The sequence below is a fragment of the Ahaetulla prasina genome, chromosome 7, assembly GCF_028640845.1.
Source record: "Ahaetulla prasina isolate Xishuangbanna chromosome 7, ASM2864084v1, whole genome shotgun sequence".
NCBI classification, from domain to species: domain Eukaryota; kingdom Metazoa; phylum Chordata; class Lepidosauria; order Squamata; family Colubridae; genus Ahaetulla; species Ahaetulla prasina.
In genome coordinates this window covers 98,392,559-98,414,467 of record NC_080545.1, presented here as the reverse complement: position 1 = coordinate 98,414,467, position 21,909 = coordinate 98,392,559, and the positions used below count along the sequence as shown (strand labels likewise).

General features: G+C 44.6%; 1 protein-coding gene across 1 annotated transcript in view; it reads left to right on the top strand.

The window, feature by feature from the left end:
* The window catches only part of CHCHD3 (coiled-coil-helix-coiled-coil-helix domain containing 3), a 272,613-nt gene extending 251,821 nt beyond the window's left edge, over positions 1–20,792 (top strand). Inside the window, exons 7-8 of the mRNA XM_058190055.1 lie at positions 11,077–11,212; positions 19,743–20,792. Coding sequence (XP_058046038.1) covers positions 11,077–11,212; positions 19,743–19,766 — 160 coding nt within the window. The 3' untranslated portion in view covers positions 19,767–20,792. The remainder of the gene's footprint in view (positions 1–11,076; positions 11,213–19,742) is intronic.
* Positions 20,793–21,909: the final 1,117 nt, after the last annotated feature.

Sequence of the window (21,909 nt, the reverse complement as noted above, 5' to 3'; positions counted from 1 at the left end):
CTTATCGCCACGGATGGGATCAATGATCCATCAAGTGCGGGGAGTTCACCCTTCCATCAAAGGCTCATGAGGTCTTGATGCTTTGCTGGAAGTGAATCCCGCGCGTGCGTTACGATTCTGTAATTCAGCCTGTCAGTTGTCCAGAGCTCAGAGCTGGAGGAGCGTTGCCAGCCCTTCTCCGGGCTGCGAAAAAAAGCTCAAATTACTGGAACAGAACACAATCCCTTAATTGCGGTCTTGCAAAGATATTCTTTGCCTCTGGTGGTTCAACAGACTAAAGCAGTCTGTTATTAACACAGCTGCTTGCAATTACTGCAGGCTCAAGTCCCACCAGGCCCAAGGTTGACTCAGCCTTCCATCCTTTATAAGGTAGGTAAAATGAGGACCCAGATTGTTGGGGGGGCAATAAAAGTTGACTTTGTATATAATATACAAATGGATGAAGACTATTGCTTAACACAATGTAAGCTGCCCTGAGTCTTCGGAGAAGGGCGGGATATAAATGCAAATTAAAAAAAAAAACTGCGCCAGGATCACGGAAACGGAAGGAAGGTGTGCCCCCCCCCCCACAATTCAAAATTAGGCATACCGTTGCAAAGAGACAATCAAAACGCCATAAACGGGAGGAAAAGACCTAAATATCTCCCCGCCAGTAATCAACACTCTAGAGATTAACACTAGACCAACAATCAAGAAGCAAACAATAGCCGAGTCAAGGAACCACCGACACCGATAAACAAATCAACAGTAAACAACAGTCTAATCAAGGAGCCACCAAGAATATTCCCACTGAAAGGGAAAGCTATTTGTATTATAAAGAGAGAGCCAATCCTACTGCCTGCCAGCACTGATGAAGTTACCTAGATGGGTCATGAAAGGTCTCCAAGAAAACAACCAAGCTCAGAAAGCATCAAGGACCTCACAGTCCTCCTCCTCCTCCTCTTCCATTTCTTCTCCTTTATTCCTCTCCTTCTCTTCCTCCTCCTCCTCCTCCTCCTCCTCCTCCTCCTCCTCCTCCTCTTGAACCACATTTCCTTTTAGCTCTGATAATGTTATCTAGTTGGGTCCTGAAACTTCCCCTGGGACTCCGTCAACTTCCCGACCTTAGAACCTTTCGCCGCGAGCTTAAGACACATCTATTTATTTGCGCAGGACTGGGTTAGCTTTTTATCAAATGTAGTTTTAATGGGGTTTTATTGTTTTAATTGTAAATTTTAATTCAGCCTTATCAAATAAGTTTTTTAATTAATGTTCTTATTTCTGTATTTATAGTTATGTATTTGTGTTTTTTAATAGGCTGTAAACCGCCCTGAGTCCCTTGGGAGAGAGGGCGGTATAAAAGTGTGATTAAATAAATAAATAAATAAATAAATAAAATAAACGTCTGCAAGGAAATAACCAAGCTTGGAGAGCTCCAGTCATCCTCCTCTGCCATCTTTATTTATTTATTTTTATTTTATTTATTTGATTTTTATACCGCCCTTCTCCCGAAGGACTCAGGGCAGTGTACAGGCAGAATAAAACGAACAATACAAAATACAATTAAAATGCAATTTAAAAAACTTATTCATTCCTTCTCCTTCCTCCTCCTCCTCCTCCTCCTCCTCCTCCTCTCTTTAAACCACATTCCCTTCTAGCCAGTGGTGAAATTCAGATTTTTTTTACTACCAGTTCTGTGGGCGGGGCTTGGTGGGCGTGGCAGGGGAAGGATACTGCAAAATCTCCATTCCCACCCCACTCTGGGGCCAGCCAGAGGTGGTATTTGCTGGTTCTCCGAACTGCTCAAAATTTTGCGCTACTGGTTCTCCAGAACCTGTCAGAACCTGCTGGATTTCACCCCTGTTTCTAGCCCTGATGATGTTGGGTCATGAAACGCCCCCCCCACCCCAGCTCCATTTTTGCTGGCAGAGGCACTGCGGGCCAGTCCTTTGCTGTTTCCAAACAGCACCACGGGCCAGATCTAAGCACCCCGCGGGCCGGATCCAGCCCGTGGGCCTTGAGTTCGACACCCCTGCTTTAAAGAATTCCGTGGAAAATAGTAGTGGTAGCTCGGGCTGTTTGTGAGCGCCAGTTTAGGACAGTGTTTTAACGCACCAGGCTAGAGACCAGGCGATCGTGAGTGCTGGATCTGGGTGGCCTTGTGCCAGCCGCTTTCTCTTAGCCCTAGGAAGGATGCAGTGGCAAGCCACTTGTGGGCAAAAAAAAAACCTTACCAAGAAAACTGTAGGGATATATCACATGGCAATCTCCACAGACCCGGTAGGAGACAAGAGAGGGAGGGGCTCAGATCACGTGACACCAGTGGCCATTTTGACTTTTTTGACCTGTCTCCCCTCCGTACTCCCGCTAGAGCGGGATTCCGGAGCTCAGGAAAGGTTCCCAGAACTGCAAAAAAAAAAAAAAAAAAAAGGCAGTTTTTAACTAACGTGAAGCGCCGTTGGCAGGAATAATTTGTGTTTGCCTGCCAAAGAGAAAAAGAGAGGGAGACATGGGGAGAAAAAAACCTAAATAATCAGAAGAAGAAAAAAAAATACATGCTCGATGCTTAAAAAGTAAAATAAAAATCAGACCGAGGAAGAAAAAAAAAAAGAGCAAAAAGTTAACGCTTCTCTTTTTTTACCCCTGCAGCTGAAGGGCCAGGAGGGCAACCATATAAAATAAATAAATAATAAACCCTCTTCGAAATTCTTCTGCCAACTGAACTATTTAACTCCGGAGAGAAAAAACCGTCTTTAACCTTCTGTAGGAAAAGCAAAGAATCTGAGGCATTGCGTCCCCAGCCTTTGCTGAAAGGCCCAATTAAAATTGCATTTGCAATCTTGGATTCCGTTTTTATTTTTATTTTATTTTATTTTTTTAAAAAAATCAGAACGGTCTGCTCATGGAGGATTTTGAAAAGGCAGGGTAGCGATGCCCCAGAAGAGAGAACGGGTTCAAACTTAACCATCCGAATCTCCTGCCTGGATTTGGATAAGGTTCTCTCTTTCCTCCTAGCTTACCAACAGTTGGAACAGATGTCTGCGCTGGGCAGCGGGTTGGGCTAGAAGACCTCCAGGGGCCCCTTCCAAATCTTGGGATTCTAGGATTCCGCCTGACTGAGCTCTTAAGATGGCACCATTTGCAAGCCAAGTCCTCAACTTACAACAGTTCATTTAGTGAACATTGGAAGTTACCATTTCATTTTAAAAAAAACGAAATACCTGCCCTGGGCAGGGGGTTGGGCTAGAAGACCTCCGGGGGTCCCTTCCAAACCTTGGATTCTAGGACTCTACCTGACCGAACTCCCGTGCCTTGGGGGAAAAAAAATCGGAGAAGGCAGCCCTGCGTATGTTATCTGACACTCCATAATGAAAGCTGGGATATAAAACTAGCCTGGGATGATAAAAATAATTGCCATTCGCAGTTGTTAAAAGTCACTCTTTTCGTTTTATAAAAACCTGGACTTCATTCATTGTTGATAATGGAGGTTCCTTTGAAGATTCTTCAAAGTGCCTGCCGCTCTCTCTCTCTCTCTCTCTCTCTCTCTCTCTCTCTCTCTCTCTCCAAATATCTATTTTAACGGAAGGGATTCGTGCGATTAACACAGATTTTATTCTTGCCTCATAACAATATTCAGACCCAGCCCGGACCAGAAATTGGAGTCCATCTAGGTTTGCAGGAACAATTAACTCTTGTACAAGTAGCAACAAAGATGGTGAGGAAACTGGAGGCTAAACCATATGATGAAGTATTGCAGGAATTGGGTATATTTAGTCTAGTCTAGAGAAAAGAAGAAGTAGGGGCGACATGATAGCAATCTTCCAATATTTGAGGGGCTGCCCCAAAGAATAGGGGGAGTCAGTTTATTTTCCAAAGCACCCAAAGGCAGGAGAAGCAGCAACGTATGGAAACTCATCAAGGAAAGAAGCAACCTAAAATGAAGTAGAAATTTCCTGGGTGTGAGAACAATTAACCAGTGGAACTGCTTGCCAGCAGAAGTTGTGGACGCTCCATCGCTGGAGGTTTTCAAGAAGAGACTGGACAGACACTTGTCCGGAATGGTCAACAGCCCCCAGGTCTGGAGGTGGCTGATGAGGAAGAGGAGGAACAGCTGGGTCCTGTGCCCTCACGCGCAGAAGGCAGAGGAGAGGAGAACAGTGGAAATCTATGGGCCGGTCCTCAGGACGGAAGAGCCACCGCTGACTGCCGGCGCGCCTAATAAAGGAATCTTTTAGAGTTCACTTCCGAGGGTTTGTGAAGTTTGGAGAGCCCGATCAAAACACTCGGCCGGCCACAGCAGGAAGCGAGAAACAAACATTTGCATTTATGTTCTCCAGTTCATCAAGATTGGATTTTATGCCCGGGAATAAACTACGGTAATCACAGCTAAAATTCTGGCCGAGACATTTCCTGATTCCTACCGTACTGTCCATTTTTTATTGCTACTCTTTTTTTTTTTTTTTAAAAGGAAGTGCTGCCTGTAACTCACTGCCTCTGTGATAGACTTGGGGAATAATATAACCAACCGTAACCTCGACTAATAAAATCTTTATAGCGTCTTTTCACTATCCTTGGAGCTGAGGGGTTTTTTTTTTTCCTTCTTCCTTTCCCTTTTTATCTGTGACCTCCTCTCCTCTCCATCCTTAAATGAAAAGACCCACACTTTCCTCCAAAGATCAGATGTAACGCTCAGCATCAAACGGCTTAAAGGTAACACACTAACATTAAATTCCGGCTTCATTATCCTAGGAGTGTATTTCTGCGGCGAAATACAAAAAAATGTAGACTTTATTTTTTTTTATTTTTTTTTTTCCCCCGTCCCTTTGCCGGAGAGACCGAGCTACGGTATGTCGGTTGGTTTTGATCAACCTCTAGGGAAGAAAACGCAGGTAGTCCTCGAGTTACGGCCACAATTGAGGAGTCCCATTAACATCGCTAAGCGAGGCGGTTGTTAAGTGAGCGTTTCCCCCTTTCAACGACTTTCCTTGCCACGGCAGTTGGTAAGTGAATCGCTGCCGTTGTTAAGTAGGTCACAAGGTTGTTAAGCGAATCCAAGTTTTCCCCCTTGACTTGGCCGGCCATAAGGTCGCAAAAGGGAATCTCGCTTGACTGCAGGAGACAGCAACCGTCATAAATAGGGAGTCAGTTAACAGCTAAAGAAATCGGCTACTGGGGATATTTTGGGTTGGAAGGGGCCTTTTATTGGACTAGAAATAAATCCCTTTATTTGGACATAGAATAGAATAGAATAGAATTTTATTGGCCAAGTGTGATTGGACACACAAGGAATTTGTCTTGGTGCATATGCTCTCAGTGTACATAAAAGAAAAGATACCTTCATCAAGGTACAACATTTACAACACAATTGATGATCAATATATCAATATAAATCATAAGGATTGCCAGCAACAAGTTATAGTCATACAGTCATAAGTGGAAAGAGATGGATGATGGGAACGATGAGAAGATTAATAGTAGTGTAGATTTAGTAAATAGTTTGACAGTGTTGATGGAATTATTTGTTTAGCAGAGTGATGGCCTTCGGGAAGAAACTGTTCTTGTGTCTAGTTGTTCTGGTGTGCAGTGCTCTATAGCGTTGTTTTGAGGGTAGGAGTTGAAACAGTTTATGTCCAGGATGCGAGGGATCTGCAAATATTTTCACGGCCCTCTTCTTGATTCGTGCAGTATACAGGTCCTCAATGGAAGGCAAGTTGGTAGCAATTATTTTTTCTGCAGTTCTAATTATCCTCTGAAGTCTGTGTTTTTCTTGTTGGGTTGCAGAACCGAACCAGACAGTTAGAGAGGTGCAATATAAGTTGCATGTGCCTAGCCCTAGACATCGATATTAATAGACAGATTATATGTGTCAAAGGTTCAAAGAAATCTAATTTTGTTGTTGTTGTTCGTTTGTCTCGGTCTGGCTGCCCGATGTGGAAATGGAGCAGGCAGGAATACAATCCTGTCTTGCATTTTTTAAAGCCGCCATCCGAGTTTAATTGCGGGGGAAAGAAATGGCTTGGTCAATCAGAATTTAATTTCTCGTCCACCCCATTACATGGCTGATGCATTAGAAATCGGTTTTCGATCGACGGGAGCCTTATTAAAAGCAAAGTGGCCAGGGCTCCATAACGGCACATATCAGGATCTTACAATGTGATCTTTGTAGTAATCCTGTTTTTGCAAAATGCCGCCGGAACAACATCTGTAGGAAGGCAACGGCATATTTTGGCTGAGGGCTCTTTAATAAAATTTATTTAAGAGACGAAACGAGAGGAAGAGCGGTACAGTACGACCACAGTTGAGCCCGAAATTCCCGAGGCTAATCGAGGTGTTTGTTAAGTGAGTTTTACCCCTCTCTTGCCACCGTTGTTAAGCGAATCGCTGAGTTGTTAAGTGAGCAATATGATTATTAAGCAAAGCTGGCTTTCCCCATGGACGTTGCTGGTTGGAAGGTTGCAAAAGGGGATCATGTGACCCCCACCTTTGAAACTTGCAACCGTCATAAATACGAGTCAGGTGGCAAGCGTCAGAGTTTGGATCGCTTGGCCCCCGGGGATGCCACAATGGTTGTAAAACGGTTGGAAGAAAGAAATAAGAGGACAGAAAGGAAGGGAGGGAGGGAAGGAAGGAGAGGGAGAGAAAGGAACGGAAGGGGAGGAAGGAAGGAAGAAAGAAAAAGAAGAGAGAGAGAAAGAAAGAGGGAGGGAGGAAGGGAAAGGAGGGAGGAAGGAAGAAGGAAGGAAGGAAGGAAGGAAGGAAGGAGAGGGAGAGAGAGGGACAGGGGGAGGAAGGAAGGAAGAAAGACAAAAAAGAGAGAAAGAAAGAAAGAGGAAGGGAAGGAGGGAAGGAAGGAAGGAAGGAGAGGGAGAGAAAGGGATGGAAGGGGAGGAAGGAAGGAAGAGAAAGAAAGAAAGAGGGAGAGAGGGAAGAAAGGAAGGAAGGAAGGAGAGAGGGATAGAGGGGAAGGAAGAAGAAAGAAAGAGAAAAAAGAGAGAAAGAAAGAAAAGGGAGGGAGGGAAGGAAGGAAGGAAGGAAGGAAGGAGGGGGGGAGAAAGGGAGGGAAGGGGAGGAAGGAAGAAAGAAAGAAAAAAGAGAAAGAAAGAAAGAGGGAGGGAGGGAAGGAAGGAAGGAGGGAGAGAGAGGGATAGAGGGGGAGGAAGGAAGAAAGAGAAAAAAAAGAGAAAGAAAGAAAGGGAGGGAGGGAGGGAGAGAGGGAAGGAGGGAAGGAAGGAAGGAGAAGGAGAGAGAGGGAGAGAGGAAGAAAAAAGAAAGAAAGGAAAGAAAGAAGGGCGAGGGAGAGAAAGGGAAACAGAGAGAGAGGAAGAAAGAAAGAGGGAGGGAGAGAGGAAGGAAGGAAGGAAGGAAGGACCAGTGATGTTGAGTTAGGTAGAAAATGGCAGCTGTGAGAAATCCTTAAAAATATGCTCGCTCTCAGTCCATCGTGTCAAGTATTTTACTTCACTTTACATTACTTTACATGAAAGATCCAGTAAAATGGATGACCTTGTGGGTGGTTGTTTTTTTGTTTTGTTTCCAGCGCATTGCACGATCCGGCTGTATTGAAGAGATCTGTGGGGCACAGTTCACAGTGTGGGGCACAGTTCACAGAACTTCCAATGTCTTCCTACGGATTTTTGAATAACATACAATAACGTGAGAATTAAACGTTCTGCCCGTAGGTGGTATTCCGCCGGTTTACACCGGTTCGCTCAAACTGATAACGGGAATCACGGGTGGGCACACATCCACCCGCCCCAGCTCTATGCCATCCTATTTAGGCACGTTTTTGAGGCCGGGCACATCCGTGAAAGGCACCTGTCAGTTTTTGGAAGGCAATTTTCTGTTTGCTTCTTAACTGCCACATATTTTAGCTGGGGAAGTTGGGAGGGGGTTGTTGGAGCGATAGAAAGTTAGTCATAACAACATTCCGTATTCAAGGACTTTTCCCTGCGTCTGATGGAGACTGCCTGAAGATTGTATCCAATTGAGTGTGAAGAGTTGACTGGACAATGTGATGAACTTGTGGGGGTGGGGAAGGGCTGTGAACTGTCAACCGGGTGTGGAAAACCTGGAAGCTTTCAGATTCGGGTTTTCCCAGCTGTGCCGACATGACATCTCTAATAAATTGGAACTTTGAGGAACCTCAAGCCTCAGAGCTTTATTTCGTTGGGGGTGTTCCTTGGAACTCTGACATTAACCTGAAACTGACCACGCATGTGAGCGAAGCAGGTGTGGAAGGCAGGCGCGTGTGCAAATCAGGCATGCGCGAGGAGAACCAGTAGTAACCTAGAAACCCACGCTGGTTCTGCCCTCTCCCCACCCGATATTATTTGATATCTAGTGCCCCTCTTTCAAACGCCCTACTATCTTCTCTCTGAATTTCCACCCACCCCCATATGAAGGAGGCCACCATATACTTGGATTAAGCTCACCTCGTCTTTGAATGTCCCCATCTGAACAGCGCAGGCAGTCAAATCCAAATTTAAGTTAATTGCTTTGCTTAGCAGTCCATCCTCTCTGCGTTAGCAGTTGGTTTTGGAGCCTCCGTTAAGCTGCATCAGATGGGGATGAATCACGAGAGCCGTGAATCATTAAGTCTCAGGAATTATTTATACGCAACTTCCCTTTTTCCAATTTCTTTGGGGCCGCGGCAGCTGCAGGATTCGTAACTGCCAATTTCTGATTAATTTCACATCTTGAGATGCTGTAATTCTCAAGTTGGTCCAAAACAGAGGTGGGGAAACATGGCCCCTTTAAGACTTCAACTCCCAGAATTCCTGAGCCAGCATGTCCTCCTTTACAACCTGTGGATTTTAACTCCCAGAATTCCTCAGCCAACATGCAGCAGCTGCCAAAAAAGCCAACACAGTTCTGGGCTGCATAAACAGAGGGATAGAATCAAGATCACGTGAAGTGTTAATACCACTTTATAATGCCTTGGTAAGGCCACACTTGGAATATTGCATCCAGTTTTGGTCGCCACGATGTAAAAAAGATGCTGAGACTCTAGTAAGAGTGCAGAGAAGAGCAACAAAGATGATTAGGGGACTGGAGGCTAAAACATACAAAGAAGGGTTGCAGGAACTGGGAATAGAATAGAATAGAATAGAATAGAATAGAATAGAATAGAATTAATAAGTGGAATGACTTGCCTGCAGAAGTTGTGAATGCTCCAACACTGGAAATTTTTAAGAAAATGTTGGATAACCATCTGATTGAGATGGTGTAGGGTTTCCTGCCTGGGCAGGGGGTTGGACTAGAAGGCCTCCAAGGTCCCTTCCAACTCTGTTGTTATGTTATGTTATGTTATGTTATGTTATGTTATGTTATGTTATGTTATGTTATGTTATGTTATGTTATGTTATGTTATGTTATGTTATGTTATGTTATGTTATGTTATGTTATGTTATGTTATGTTATGCTATGTTATGCTATGTTATGCTATGTTATGCTATGTTATGCTATGTTATGCTATGTTATGCTATGTTATGTTATGTCCTCCTTTACAACCAGTGGACTTTAACTCCCAGAATTCCTCAGCCAACATGTCCTCCTTTACAACCAGTGGACTTCAACTCCCAGAATTCCTCAGCCAACATGTCCTCCTTTACAACCTGTGGACTTCAACTCCCAGAATTCCTCAGCCAACATGTCCTCCTTTACAACCTGTGGACTTCAACTCCCAGCATGGCTGACTCAGGAATTCTGGGAGTTGAAGTCCACAAGTCATAAAAGGGCCACTGTCCCATCCCCCCGGCTCTGATCCGAAACATCGTGTGGGGATGTTTCCCAGAGAAACTCAGTGCAGGTTGGTCCTTGACTTAGGACCACAATTGAGCTCAACATTTCCCTTGCTAAGTGAGACAGTTGTTAAGTGAGTTTTCCCCTATTTTACAACGTTTCTTGCCATCGTCGTTAAGTGAATCACTGCAACTGTTAAGCTAGTCACACGGTTGTTAAGTGAATCTGGCTTCCTCGTGGACTTTGCTAGTCGCAAAAGGGGATCACGGAACCCCAGGACACTGCAACCGTCGTAAATAACGAGTCAGTTGCGAAGCATCTGAATTTTGAACCCTTGGCCACGGGGACATGACAATGATTGTGAAACGGTTGTGAGTCGCTATTTTCGCTGCTGTTTTTTTTAGCATTGCCTGTGCTAAACAACCTTGGGGACACCTTGGTTTACAACGTCAGAGGTTGTGGGTTCTTTTAAAAGGGGGACTTGACAACCAAATCATTTGTCTAAAATGGTGCAGGGTCTCCTGCTTGAGCAGGGGGTTGGACTAGAGGACCTCCAAGGTCCCTTCCAACTCGGTTATTTTGTTAATTCTGCTCCCCGTTGTGGGAATAATAACTGTTATTCTCTCCTTCTGAGTCTTCAGGGTGTATATACTCAGTAAGCTCAAACTGCCCAAGGAGCTGCTGATCCAATTCTACAGAGGAATTATTGAGTCTGTCATTTGCACCTCTATAACTGTCTGGTTCGGTTCTGCAACCCAACAAGAAAGACACAGACTTCAGAGGATAATTAGAACTGCAGAAAAAATAATTGCTACCAACCTGCCTTCCATTGAGGACCTGTATACTGCACGAATCAAGAAGAGGGCCGTGAAAATATTTGCAGATCCCTCGCATCCTGGACATAAACTGTTTCAACTCCTACCCTCAAAACGACGCTATAGAGCACTGCACACCAGAACAACTAGACACAAGAACAGTTTTTTCCCGAAGGCCATCACTCTGCTAAACAAATAATTCCCTCAACACTGTCAAACTGTTTACTGAATCTGCACTACTATTAATCTTCTCATCGTTCCCATCACCCATCTCTTTCCACTTATGACTGTATGACTATAACTTGTTGCTGGCAATCCTTATGATTTATATTGATATACTGACCATCAATTGTGTTGTAAATGTCATACCTTGATGAAGGTATCTTTTCTTTTATGTACACTGAGAGCATATGCACCAAGACAAATTCCTTGTGTGCCCAATCACACTTGGCCAATAAAATTCTATTCTATTCTATATCTTCACCTGTGAGAACAAGTCTTGGACGCGTTGTGCGTTTTCTTTTTGTCTCCTTTCATCCAGGCGATACAAGACTGACCCCGTGTGCGGTGATCTCCAGAATCAGATCTTACAGTGCTACCAAGAGAACCCAAAGGAGACCCTCAGCTGCTCAACTTTGGCCGCCGAATACTTCAAGTGCGTCCAGCACGCTCGCCAGGTGGGTGCGAAAGTTGAGCCTTCTTCGCACTCGGCTCGTTGCAATTGCGATGGGATGACCCCGCCCAGCAAACCCTAACTCACCCCATTGGATTGTGTTACATTATGCTTGGCCAGTTTGGTCCAGTGGTTAAGAAACACCAGGATAGAAAGTAGGAGACTGGGAGTTCTAGTTCCGCCTTAGCCACGAGAACAGGTTGAGTGACTTTGAGCCAATCACCAGGAGACAGTGAGTTCTAGTCTCGCCACCTCACAGGGTTCTTGATGTGGTGGTGAAAATACGTCATAAACCTTTATGATATTTTGATGCAATCAGATTGCATAAATTTGTAAAAATTTGCTAAATTTTAACTCCATGGAAGTCACAGATCCTGGATTTTGGGTTCTTTCTGTAAATTAGCCCATTTGATGTACCTTGGGTGAAAATGTTTTGTGGTAACACACCTAACAATGTGTTCAAAAATCATATCCCTAAAACTGAGCCCTGAATCGGATGACGGGGTGCTGCGTTCGCTGCTTCTTGTGGCCTGTCGGCCACCGGCCCCTCCAGCAGCCAAATCAGAGGAGGAGGCATGGGAGTCGGGATTAGCATCACGGCAACCTGAGAGCTCCAAGGGGGAGGAAGGAGCTGGCAGAGAGAGAGAGAGAGAGAGACAGTGGCAAAGCCTGGGCTGGCCGTCAGCCCAGGTGAATCAACAGGCGCTAGGTCTGGAGGTGGCTGATGAGTAAGTGGATGAACAGCTGGGTCCAGTGCCTGATGTGCGGATGCACAGAAGGCAGAGGAGAGGAGAGCAGTGGAAATCTATGGGCCGATCCTGGAGAAGGAAGAGCCATTGCTGCTAACAAGGCCCCATTCTAGCTCTGGGGGAAAAAGGCGGGGTGGAGCTGAATAGGTATGGCAGACGAACTTGTAAGCCTGCGAGAGAAACTTTTTTTAACCGGGGCTGCCGGCGCTCCTAATAAAGGTATCTTTTGAGTTCACGTCAGAGGGTTTCTCATCTTCGGGGAACTGGGTCAGAACACCGCTGCGCTGTGGATTGCCCAAATCCGATCTAAGCGCCAAGAATTTCTATAGGAGAAGAATAGGCAGGGCTGGGGGTGGCGGTGTTAAATGCATCATTAGCTTAGAATCATGGCATTCCCACAAGCAGTCCAATCCCTCTTGAATTCCGTCCACCTTTATCTGGCACCAATTTCGTGTTGAGCTTAAGTGGACTTAAGATTCTTGTGTGTAGGCTTAAATACAGGTAGTCCTCCACTTACAACCGTTCGTTTAGTGACCACTTGAAGTTACAACGGCACTGGGGAAAAAAAGACTTATGACGTTTTTCACATTTAACAACCATTGCAGCATCCCCATGGTCGTGCGATCAAAATTCAGACGCTTGGCCACTGGTTCATATTTATGATGGTTGCAGTGTCCAGGAGTCAAGCGATCATCTTTTATGATAAACGGTCAGTGGGGGGGGTAGATTCACTTAACAACAGTGTGACTCGGGTAGCACCGATTTGCTTAACCACTGGTGGCGAGAAGGTCGTAAACAATGAGCAAAAAGACTCATTTAACAGTCTTGCTTAGCGGTGGAAATTTTGGGCTCGGTTTTGGTTGTAGGTCGAGGATTCTCCGTAAACCTACCCGGCAACCTAACCAACCCACCTAATTCTTTGCACCCGACACTTTCCCTTGATGGATAATTGCCGAGCCGTCCTCCGAAATTTATTTATTTATTTTATTTATTATTCATATTTGTATACCGCCCTATCTCCCGAAGGACTCAGGGCGGTTCACAGGCACATAAAACATTTATATACAAATTAAGATAATCATTAAAAAACTTATTCTAATGCCAGATTATTAAAAATATAAATATAAATATTAAAAACCAATTAAAACCCCTATAAATTTAAAATCTAGTCCAGTCCTGCACAGGTGAATAAATGTGTCTTGAGCTCGCGACGGAAGGTTCGGAGGTCCGGAAGTTGACGGAGTCCTGGGGGGAGTTCGTTCCAGAGGGTGGGAGCCCCCACAGAGAAGGCCCTTCCCCTGGGCGTTAAATTAGCTGCTGTTCCAACATTTTGTGAGTTTTTGCTCCCTTCTCATCTTTTCACAAAGCGGATGCCGACGTGGCTTTTCGCCAACGGCTCTCGGGTAAGATTGCCAGCAAGCGGCCACCGCACGTCCTTTGGGCTCGCCGAGAGCTCTGCTTTTTAAATTAAACCCTCCTGTGGTGTTTTGTTTTTTTTTGTTTGTTTGTTTATTATTATCCCGTCTCTCCCAAGTTGGCCCGACAGCCAAGGTACTCTCTTAAGTCCCTTTCGGAGGGACGAGGCCCGGCTGAGAGGAGGCCGTTTTGGCTGGAGAGCCTCTCGTTCTCTTCCTTTGTGGCTCTGCGCGTCCAGAGCAAGCGAGCGAGACGATAATGGCCGTGGAGGCAGCCGGCCAGAATTTCTTTTTGTGCGGCGTGTGTCTCGAGAGTGCCGGAAACTGGCAGCGACCATCTGGAAGGAGCCGGGAAAGAGGAAGACAATTAGGGCATCTGTACTCACACAGCTTTCCTGGCATTTTCAAGTTGGTCATTCTGATATTCCCCATTTATAACACTCTCAACAGAAGAGAAACGGAAGACGCTCCTCCGTTCGGCTTTGCTTGTCACTGGCACGGGAAAACAGATCGGAGGCGGTATTCTCGGAGTCTCTCCCCACCGTGTCTGGACGTTTCAGGGGGAGCGGCCGCAGCCTGCTTCCCCCCCCCAAAAAACACTTAAGCATATACAGATAGTTCCTCGGCTTATGACTGTCCGTTTAGTGACCACTCGAAGTTACAGCGGCATTGAAAAGAAGTGACACTTGGTTCATATTTATGACGGTCGCAATGTCCCGGGGTCACGCGATCCCCTCTTGCGACCTTCCAACAAGCAAAGTCAAGGGAGAAGCTTTGTGTGTTCTCCCGCAGCTTATGCAGCCCAGTTCCCCCCAGGCCACAGGCCAGTATCAGGATGCGGTCCAGAGATTGGGGATCCCTGATTTATCTATCTCTCTATCTATATTACTCTGTCTGTCTCTCTGTCTGTCTGTCTCTCAGGGAGAGAGGGAGGGAGGGAGGGAGGGAGAGACAGACAGACAGACAGACACCACAGATGATAGATAGATAGATAGATAGATAGATAGATAGATAGATAGATAGATAGATAGATAGATAGATAGATAGATAGATAGATATAGATGAGAGACAGACAGAAAGACACGATAGATAGATAGATAGATAGATAGATAGATAGATAGATAGATAGATAGATAGATAGATAGATAGATATAGATGATAGAGAGAGAGAGAGAGATGTAGATGATAGATAGATAGATAGATAGATAGATAGATAGATAGATAGATAGATAGATAGATAGATAGATAGATAGATATAGATGATAGAGAGAGAGAGAGATGTAGATGATAGATAGTTAGATATGATAGAGAGAGAGGATAGATAGATAGATAGATAGATAGATATAGATAGAGAAAGAGAGACAGACAGACACTGTAGATAGATAGAGAGATAGATAGATATAGATGAGAGAGAGAGAGAGAGATGTAGATGATAGATAGATAGATAGATAGATAGATAGATAGATAGATAGATAGATAGATATAGATGAGAGAGAAAGAGAGACAGACAGATAGACACTGTAGAGAGATAGATAGATATAGATGAGAGAGAGAGAGAGAAAGATGTAGATGATAGATAGATAGATAGATAGATAGATAGATAGATAGATATAGATGATAGAGAGAGAGAGATGTAGATGATAGATAGATAGATATTATAGAGAGAGAGAGATGTAGATGATAGATAGATAGATAGATAGATAGATAGATATAGATAGAGAAAGAGAGACAGACAGACACTGTAGATAGATAGAGAGATAGATAGATATAGATGAGAGAGAGAGAGAGAGAGATGTAGATGATAGATAGATAGATAGATAGATAGATAGATAGATAGATAGATAGATAGATAGATAGATAGATAGATAGATAGATAGATAGGAGAGATAGAATAACTTTATTATCACTTTGAATAAGCATACTGCTCTCAAAGGGTCACCACCGCCAATATACACTACATAAATATGACCCGAAAAAATTATGCATATATTCTATGATGACACAGGCAAACAAGACAGTCTCATTGTCTCTATCCTTTAACTGCATCTCTGCATCTCTCTTTCCATTTCTCAGAGGGAACCCTCCCTAGTCGAGAGAGTAAAAGGAGAATGGGTGGAGGGGAGGGGGAAACGGGACACATATTCAGCCTTGCAAGATTCAATCAATCAGAATAGAGCAGGAAGGGACTTTGCCCCGCACGGCCGGCTCCCGTTTAAGTGATCGTCCCCTAGGACGCCAAGGTCCCTCTCACCGTTACTGTTTTTGAGCCCGGTTTCGCCTACTCTGCCTTTGGTTTTACCTGCCCAGGTGTAAAACCTTGCTTTTCTCCATATTAAAGTTCATGTTGTTGGATAGGGACCACCGTTAAAGTCTGTCAGGGTCTTTTTGGATCCTGAGCTTGTCTTATGGGGTGTTAGCTATTCCTGCCACCTTAGTGTCATCTGCAAATTTGATGAGTTCCCCTTCTATTTTCTCATCTAAGTCATTTATGAAGATATTGAAGAGTCCTGGGCCTGAGACGGAACCTTGTGGTACCCAATTAGTTACTTCCCTCCATGTAGACTTAGACCCATTAAGGACTACTCGTTGAGTACAGTTTGTCAGCCAGTTGCGAATGTATCTGATGGTGAAGCTATCCCACTTTTTTCTAGCTTACCAAGAAATAGGTTGTGGTCTACTTTGTCGAATGCCTTGCTGAAATCGAAGTATATTATGTCCACGGTATTTCGCTGGTCTACCACTTTAGTCACTATGTTGAAGAACGAAATAAGATCGGTTTGGCATGATCTGTTTTTAACAAACCCGAGCTGACTGCTAGTTATTACTTGACTCGTTTCTAGGTGTTTTTTTATTATCTTTTCCAGTATCTTCCCGGGTATTGATTTTAGGCTGATTGGTCTGTAGCTTCCTGGGTCTGTCTGTTGAGTACGATTTGTCAGCCAGTTGCAAATCCATCTGGTGGTGATGCTGTCTATCCCACGTTTTTCTAGCATACCAAGAAGTTAGTTAATATTCTGTTAATATAACCATAGAATAGAGTTAGAGATAGTTCCCGACATATAACCGAAAAAAAGTGCTGAAAAAAGTTACTTAACCACCGGTTCTCGCACTTATAACTGTCGTAGCATCCCTGCAAGTCACATGATCAAAAATCGAGTCACGGATTTTGCCTGATTGCAAACGTGAACACCACTGGCAATCTTCCCAGCCGACTCCCAGTAAGCAAAGTCAGTGGGGGCAAAGCCAGATTCGCTTAATGACTCAGTGCTTCACTTAATTGACTGTGGCGATTTGCTTAACGGCCACGGCAAGAAAAGATTGCAAAATTGGGATCAGCTCACTGAACCACCGCCTTGCTTAACCACAGAAGATCTGGGCGTGAGAAGTTGTGACTATTAAATCGTGGACTACCTGCAGTGTTCCTTTTCTAGACTACCTCGCAGGGCTAACAGTTGTTCACTCAACCAGCTCCTGAAAGTGCTACAGCGCCAGTTGTGAAGTAGTTCTTCTGCCTCCGGAATTGCGTTTACGGTTCGGATTAATGTCGGTGGCCGGAATAATTTGGCACGCGAGCTAGAGTTTTGTTTATAATCAGGAGAAATGTCCAACATTAGCAAGTTTTCTGAGCAATTAATCCAAAATGATGCAGGTGGAGCTGTGGCAGCTTCAAACGCCAGAGAGGAGCTCCCCCCACCACCCCGTGTGTGCCCAGCTCAATCTTCCTTCTATCACGCAGGGCTTCTTACACATACATACACACACCCGGCAGAAAAATTGATTTTTTTTCTCCCCGTCAGCAAATTGCAGGTGATGGAGAATGGTCTGTAATTTTTTGGGCTCACCTGGTGGATACCTGAAAGGAAGAAGCAAGGCTCTGCTTGGTTCTCCCCCTCCGTAGCCCGAAGACACACATACATACACACACACAGAGAGAGAGAGAGAGAGAGAGAGAGAACACAAAGTGAAGGAAGGCAATACTTCAGTTTATATGCAGCATAACCAATAATAAAAGGTGGGATATACAAATATCCTCTTTTCCAGAAAATAAGACTCAACCAGAAAATAAGCCCTAGCAAGATTTTTCAGGATGTCCGTAATATAAGCCCTACCCTCAAAAATAAGCCCCAGTTAAGATCGTCAGCCAGGAGGATGCATTGAGTACTGTATTTTCCTGAAAATAAGACCCAACCGGAAAATAAGCCCTAGCATAATTTTTCAGGATGCTTGTAATATAAGCCCTACCCCAAAAATAAGCCCCAGTTAAGACCATCAGCCAGAAGGATGCACTGAGTACCGTATTTCCCTGAAAATAAGACCCAACCAAAAAATAAGCCCTAATGTGTCTTTTGGAGCAAAAATTAATATAAGACCCGGTCTTATTTTGGGGAAAACATGGCAGTGGTGGGATTCACTTACCTTCCCTACCGGTTCGCAAATGTAAGCCTGCACAATGCTCACGAATTATGTCCGGGCAGGTGGGCAGAGCCTCCCGCGCTCGCTGCTAGTGGTTCGCCCGACTCGGAGAGAACCGGCTGAATCCCACCACTGAAACACGGTAACATGAAACGAAACGAAACGAAATCGTGAATAAAATAAAATGACGAAAAATAAAAGGAAATAATCAAACGAGATCAATAAAATCACCTAGCATAATAATCATATTTAAAAATGTCATGAAATAAAAAAAAAACATAATAAAAATAAAACAGAAAATAAAAGAAATAAAATGAAATAAGAAATAAAATAAAGAATAAAGTAAAATTAAAAAAATATAATAAAAAATGAAATGAAATAAAAAAGATAAAATGAAATAAATGAAATAGGATGGTAGGCAGAAGACGACATGCCCCTGGGAGTTTTGGATCTGGCTATTGGAGAGATTCCGCAGCAGGGAAATACAAGGTTGTTGCAACATGGTGCCGAGTTCCTCTCCCTCCCTCGTCTCCTGTCCAAAAGACTTGGCGATGAGGAGGAGTCCAGGGGACGCTGTTAGGACCTGCAGACCTTCACCCAAAAGACACCAGGCCATCTTCCGTTGGTGGGACATGGCTGGACAATTCTGTTATTTAATATAATATAATATAATATAATATAACAACAGACTTGGAAGGGACCTTGGAGGCCTTCTAGTCCAACCCCCTGCCCAGGCAGGAAACCCTACACCATCTCAGTCAGATGGTTATCCAACATTTTCTTAAAAATTTCCAGTGTTGGAGCATTCACAACTTCTGCAGGCAAGTCGTTCCACATTAGTTGTTCTAACTGTCAGGAAATTTCTCCTTAGTTCTAAGTTGCTTCTTTCTTTGATCAGTTTCCACCCATTGCTTCTTGTTCTACCCTCAGGTGCTTTGGAGAACAGCCCAACTCCCTCTTCTTTGGGGCAGCCCCTGAGATATTGGAACACAGCTATCATGTCTCCCCTAGTCCTTCTTTTTATTAAACTAGACATACCCAGTTCCTGCAACCGTTCTTCATATGTTTGAGCCTCCAGTCCCCTAATCATCTTCGTTGCTCTTCTCTGCACTCCTTCTAGAGTCTCAGCATCTTTTTTACATCGTGGCGACCAAAACTGAATGCAATATTCCAAGTGTGGCCTTACCAAAGCCTTATAAAGTGGTATTAACACTTCATTTACTTCATTCACAAACATTTGTTTGTTCGTTTGATTTTATATCGCGTCTATTATTGTTACAAATAACTCAAGAAGGCAAACATATCCAACATACCTCCTTCCTCTTTTCTCCACAACAACCCTGTGAGGTGGGTTGGTGAGCTGAGACGGAGGAAATGGCCCAACTCACCCAGCTGGCTTTCATGCCTAACGCAGGACCAGAACCCCCAGTCTCCTGGTGATTGGCCTAAAGTCATCCAGTCAGCTTTCATGCCTAAGGCGGAACTAGAACTCATTGTCTCCTGGTGATTAGCCTAAAGTCACCCAACTGGCTTTCATGCCTAAGGCAGGACTAGAACTCCCACTTCCTAGCCTGGTGCCTCAACCAATAGACCAAACTGCCTCTCTATTCCACATTCCCCTATAGATAAGGTTTCACACCTGGTTTTTCTAGCTCTGCTTCTTTATTCTCAATTGTTTTCTTTCTTTTCCCTTCCCTTATTTATTTATTTATTCCCTTATTATACAACTATAACTTGTTGCTGGCAATCCTTATGATTTATATTGATATATTGACCATCAATTGTGTTGTAAATGTTGTACCTTGATGAACGTATCTTTTCTTTTATGTACACTGAGAGCAGATGCACCAAGACAAATTCCTTGTGTGTCCAATCACACTTGGCCAATAAAATTCTATTCTATTCTATTCTATTCTATTCTATTCTATTTACCCCCCAACCCCCTCTTCTCTTGCAGTGCAATGCCGGCCGGGGAGGCTAATACCTGCTGTGCACGGAGCATCCTTCCCTCCACTTCAATTCTAGCAGCTGGAAGGATGGGGAGGCGGGTTATTCCGGAACGATCCAGCACCCCATTTACAGCGCAGGGGGAAAGTGCACCATCTGCAGAAGACCCAGATCGACAGCCGCGGGCACAGCGGCTTTGGCATCATGGCCAACACCTTCATTTCATTAGGCTAGGAACGGCGTAACGCATAACCCACTTAGTAGTAATTGAAGGGAAGGGAAGGCCAAGCCTCACCTGGCCTTAGGACACAGGACTCCAGCTTGGGTAACTTGAAGACCCGTGGGCTTCAATTCCCAGAATTCCCCAGCCAGCCATGCTGGCTGGGGAATTCTGGGAGTTGAAGTCCACAAATTTTAAAGTTGACCAAGTTGGATACCCCTGCCTTCCTTAGGAAAAAAAATCTCTTCGCCTGCCCTCCCCAGCCCAAAACCTCGTCGTTTTTCATTGCACTCGCCCACCTTCCAAATTTTCATCGCCTCCTTTTTGCATCGTGGCGGAAAGGTGCGGTTTAATTTATTGCAGCACGACCGTCTCTGTCGCTCTGAATCTCGGTCGTGCCAGGATCGTGTCTGAGAAACCTCCGCGGCACAGGAAGTCCCTTGATTTGCAAATCATGATTAAGGCGGCTGGTTACATCCCTGTACGTACCAGCGGGCTGAAACCAAGTTACTGACAATTATGTATCCGTAATAAAAAGGCATGGTTTTTTTTTTTTTTTGCAAACGGGGCTGCGAGAGCTCGGCTGAACTTCTTCCTGGAAGGGGAGGAGAATGCAAGTGGGAGGAACACAAGTGCAGGAAATTGTCACACACACACACATGCACACACACACACACACAAAAACACACACTCTTTGTGACACGTTGAAGCTGCCGTTTATTTTATGGGTTGATTGATCAGCCTTAGGAATCTCCCCCTCCTAACTTTCCTACTATTTCCTTTCGTATTCTCTTTGTACGCCATATTATAAACTAATAAACATGTTAAAACTTTAAAAAAGGAATCGTCCATCTCTCTCACAGAGGGACACGGGGCAGGGTACAGGTCAAAACATTAAATCAGTGGTTCTCAACCTTTATAGTGCTGCGACCCCCTTTAATACAATTCCCCACGATGTGGCGACCCCCAACCGTAAAATTATTTTCGTTTTGAATTTATCGCGCCTGAAGCCGTCTTGGCTAGCGATCTGAACTGCTTGTGATTGCTTTGAGGACGGAGGCATTAAAGCGGAGACTCCTCCCCTATTAAGTTTATCGCGCCTGAAGCCAGATTAGGCTAGCGGTTGGGAGTGATTGCAGCTGGCTTGAGAGGGAGACATCAGAGCAAAGATTTCTCTCTTCTTTAATTCATCGCGCCTGAAGCCGAATTCGGCTAGCGATTTGAAGAGCCTGCAGCTGGCTTGTGGAGTCAACCATTGGGGCATGATTCTTCGACTCGCAAGTATACTTCCCATATTTCCGATGGTCTTAGGCGACCCCTGGCAAATCGTCATTCGACCCCCAACGGGGTCGCAACCCACAGGTTGAGAACTGCTGCATTAAATGGATAAAAACCGTATGGAAGATTTGGAAAACAGGCCGAGATAACCATTCATTCATTCATTCATTCATTCACTGGTAGTCCTTGACTTATGACCACAATTGAGCCCAAAACTTCCATTGCTATGCGACACAGTTAAGTGAGTTTAACCCATCTTAAAACATGCTTGCTGAGAGATTCTGGGAGTTGGTCCACTAGTCTTAAAGCATGCTAGCTGGGGAATTCTGGGAGTGGAAGTCCACCCATCCTAAAGCATGATGGCGGGAGAATTCTGGGAGTGGAAGTCTGCCAATCTTAAAGAATGCTGGCCAGGGAATTCTGGGAGTGGAAGTCCACCCATCTTAAAGTACACTAGCCAGGGAATTCTGGGAGTGGGAATCCACCCATCTTAAAACACACTAGCCAGGGAATTCTGGGAGTGGAAGTCCACCCATCTTAAACCACTCTGGCCAGGGAATTCTGGGAGTGGAAGTCCACCCATCTTAAAGCATGCTGGCTGGGGGATTCTGGGAGTGGAAGTCCACCCATCTTAAAGCACACTAGCCAGGGAAATCTGGGAGTGGAAATCCACCCATCT